The sequence below is a fragment of the Laccaria bicolor genome, genomic scaffold (genome assembly GCF_000143565.1).
Source record: "Laccaria bicolor S238N-H82 LACBIscaffold_31 genomic scaffold, whole genome shotgun sequence".
NCBI classification, from domain to species: domain Eukaryota; kingdom Fungi; phylum Basidiomycota; class Agaricomycetes; order Agaricales; family Hydnangiaceae; genus Laccaria; species Laccaria bicolor.
The window spans coordinates 346,327-349,850 of NW_001889902.1; the positions used below are offsets into that span (position 1 = coordinate 346,327).

Consider the following 3,524-nt stretch of genomic DNA (forward strand, 5'->3'; position numbering starts at 1 on the left):
TTGTTTGCTGTCGTAGTTTGCCGTCGAGTGGATATACCCTGCCCATGGACGAGTAGTCTGACGTCATCGTTACGTCATTGTCCTGTGTCTCAGCATGGTGGGTTGTAACGAACATGGGATGGGGGTACACACTGTAGTCACCTCAAATAAACGACGACGACATGGCACCCATATTCTGTGTTGAAGAGATCAGTGATGCGGGGGAGGTGAGTTTGCTCACCTCAGTGCGTCGTCGTCTGCTTTTGTTTGTGGCCGTCGTTCGTGAGCCGTGGTGGCTGGTGGTTGGTCTTGCCTGGTGGTGGTTCATCTTTGTTTGTCATATCTGGGCGTCGCGTTGTGGTTGTCTTTGTTGTTGGGGAGTGTGCAGTGGTTGCGGGCAGTGGAACAATAGTAGCGGTGGTGGTGGTTGTTGGTGTCGGTGGTGACGCAATTGAGGTGGGCAGTCGCAGTGGATAGGAAAGTGTCTGATTGTTGAAGCTGCAAAGTTCTCCTTGATGAGAGCTTGCCCTAAATCTCAACCCGCCCTAAAGTCCCTTGTATATATAGCACAGCATCTTTCTTGTCTCCTTTGCTTTCCTTTCCTTTCGCTCCTCCCAAAGTTATGCCGTAGCTGCGCCCCCTTGTATTGGTTATCCCCCCCCCCTCGTACATACTTGTCCATAGAATATTTCATTAATTAATTTGGCAACAATAAATTAGTATTTTGTTGATCTTTTGCCAGACCATGAGCTACACAAACAATAACTAATGACATGACGGGTATTGCTACGGGTACCCGCCAACCCCTGCCACGGGTACGGGTTTGGCGAGGGTAGCCAATATCAAACCCGTACCCCTACCCACATGTACCCTTACCCGCAACCCGCACGGGTTCTGAAACCCGTGACAATCACTATTTATTGATGGTGGTTGTGGGCGGTCATAGCCATCCGTCGATCTTGGTGGTGGTTGTCGATGGTGGTGATGGGCCCTCATGGCTGTTTGTCGATTCTGGTGGTGGGCCCCGTAGACGTTCATGGGCGCTCATCGTCATCCGTCAATGGTGGTGGTGGGCCTTTGTGGCCGTCCGTGGGCGCTTGTCGATGGTCCTGATGGTCAATCGTCAGAGGTCGTGGTGGGCTGTCATCGCTGTTCGTCGATGGTGGTGCTGGGCGCCTGTGGACATTGCTGGGCGGTTGTCGCCGTTCCTCGAACATGGTGGTGGGTCTTCGTGACCAATTGTCGATGGTCGTGGTGGGCGCTTGTTGCAGAAGAGAGTGTCCTGCCACGTGACATGTTGACAGACCAGTAATCTGAATAAATACAAATAAATACCATAATTATAAAAATCTTGAATTTGAAAGTGGCCAGAATCAGTTCGGCAGCGAAAAGGAGGTCTTTACCTTCCCCGGGTTAATCCATATGGAATCCATGTGGAATCCATGGAATCCATCACCAATTCCATGTGGAATCCATGGAATGAAACTTGGCTGAGACCACAGCCAATTTGTTGTTCCATGGACATCATGGATTCCATGTGGAATGATCATGGAATGATCATGGAATGGTCAATTCCATATGGAATCCATTGCCATTCCACCTGGATTCCACTGAATTCCATATGGAACTTAGGCATATCCACCATGGATTCCATGGAACAAGTCCATATGGATTCCATGGAACAAGTCCATATGGATTCCATGGAGCAGTTCATATGGATTCCATGGAAGGAATTAATGACCATTATACCATTAGAATACATATAGATATAGTATTTATAGTGTCCTTACTATATTTAAGTAAAAATAAAATTTTTGCATCTGAGAGAATTGAACCCACAACATCGTGAATAGAAGCAGCAATCTAACCACCTGAGCCACACCGGCTTTGTTACAAGGTAAACTAAAGGTCTCTATATAGCGTCGTTTGTCACGTGGCGTCTCAAACGTGACAGTTATGGCTGTCGCGTTGCCACGTCGCTTCTTTCTTTCACCACCACCACCACCATCCACCCCACCATCTCAAGCCACGACCGCCCGCGACGACAACGTCGACAACGCCGACAACGACGCCGACAATGATGCCGACAACGACGACAACGACGCTGGTGACGATGCCAACAACGACGCTGACGACGACCACGGATGGGTGGGAACAACGGCGAGCGGAAAGCCCAGGTAAGCCAGCGGCGTGGCAACCAGATGACGGACGACGACGAATGTCGTCGTCCGTCATTTCATTCCACCCGCAAACAAATCACCCCACCCATTGAGCTGACCCAAACCACAGGTGCCACGTGGTGACGTGGCAGATCCACCACCACACCACGCCGACGTCAACGACACCCACGACCAAGGACGACCGCCCACGGACGTCAACGACCGCCCACGAAGACGACACGACCGCCCACACAGACGACACGAAGACGACGCGACGACACGAAGACGATGCGACCACCCACAAAGACGATGCCAACGCCCACGAAGACGACACGACGACATGAAGACGACACGACGACGCGACGACGACACGACCGCCCACGAAGACAATGCGACCGCCCACGAAGACGACGCAACGATACGAAGACGACGCAACGACGCGAAGACCCACGAAGACGATGCGACCGCCCACGAAAACGACGCAACCGCCCACGAAGACGACGCAACCGCCCACGCCACGACTGCCCACGCCAAAACGAGCTCACCGCCCACAAACGTGGACCCAGAGCACCCACGCATGGAGGATTCCGCTCGCGTGAACGGAAATGGGCAACGACGAGCCCGGGTAAGCTCCCCCTCCCTCCAACATCCCTCACCACCACCCCTCCATCATTGACCCTCCCCTCCCTTCATTGCTCCCCCTCCCTTCATTGCTCCCCCTCCCTCTGTTGCTCCCCCTCCCATTTCTCCCCCTCCCTCCATTGCTCCCCCCTCCATCCATTCCCACCTCTCCCTTCACCACTCCCTCTCTCCTCCATCACTCCTTCCCCCTCCCCCCTCCCTCCCCCTCACTCTACTACATCCTCCCCCTCCATCACTTCCCCCTGTCTTCCCCCCTCCCTTATATATTGAGAATAGTAAACATAAATTGTGTAGTCTATTTAATACATTTCAATTTTTCCTGCTAAGCTATGACTCATGAATGTAGAAACTATGATTACATGATGTGGACTTAGAATTATTTCATAAAGTCATTCCATGTGGATTCCATGTGGATTCCATGTGGATTCCATATGGAGTCCATATGAATTCCACCCTTAAAATGGTATAGAACATATAGAATAGAGTATGGAATCCATCCCCCAAAGTCATGGAATCCATCCCCCATTTCATGGAATCCATCCCCCAAAGTCATGGAATCCATCCCCCATTCCATGGAATCCATCCCCCATTCCATGGAATCCATCCCCCATTCCATGGAATCCATCCCCCACTCCATGGAATCCATCCCCCATTCCATGGAATCCATCTGGAATTTGTGCAGTCCACCCCCCATTCCATCCATTCCATATGGATTAACCCGGGGAGGGTAAAGTACTGCGAAAA

The 3,524-nt window shown here is 51.6% G+C and overlaps 1 protein-coding gene across 1 annotated transcript; it reads left to right on the forward strand.

The window, feature by feature from the left end:
* Positions 1-1,935: 1,935 nt before the first annotated feature.
* On the forward strand, positions 1,936-3,083 carry LACBIDRAFT_331092 (uncharacterized protein; the record flags this gene model as incomplete). The annotated part of the gene is made up of 3 exons (XM_001885396.1): positions 1,936-2,127; positions 2,269-2,763; positions 3,075-3,083. 3 exons carry the CDS (start codon positions 1,936-1,938, stop codon positions 3,081-3,083), a joined length of 696 nt encoding a protein of 231 aa, XP_001885431.1.
* Between the last annotated feature and the right edge of the window lie 441 nt (positions 3,084-3,524).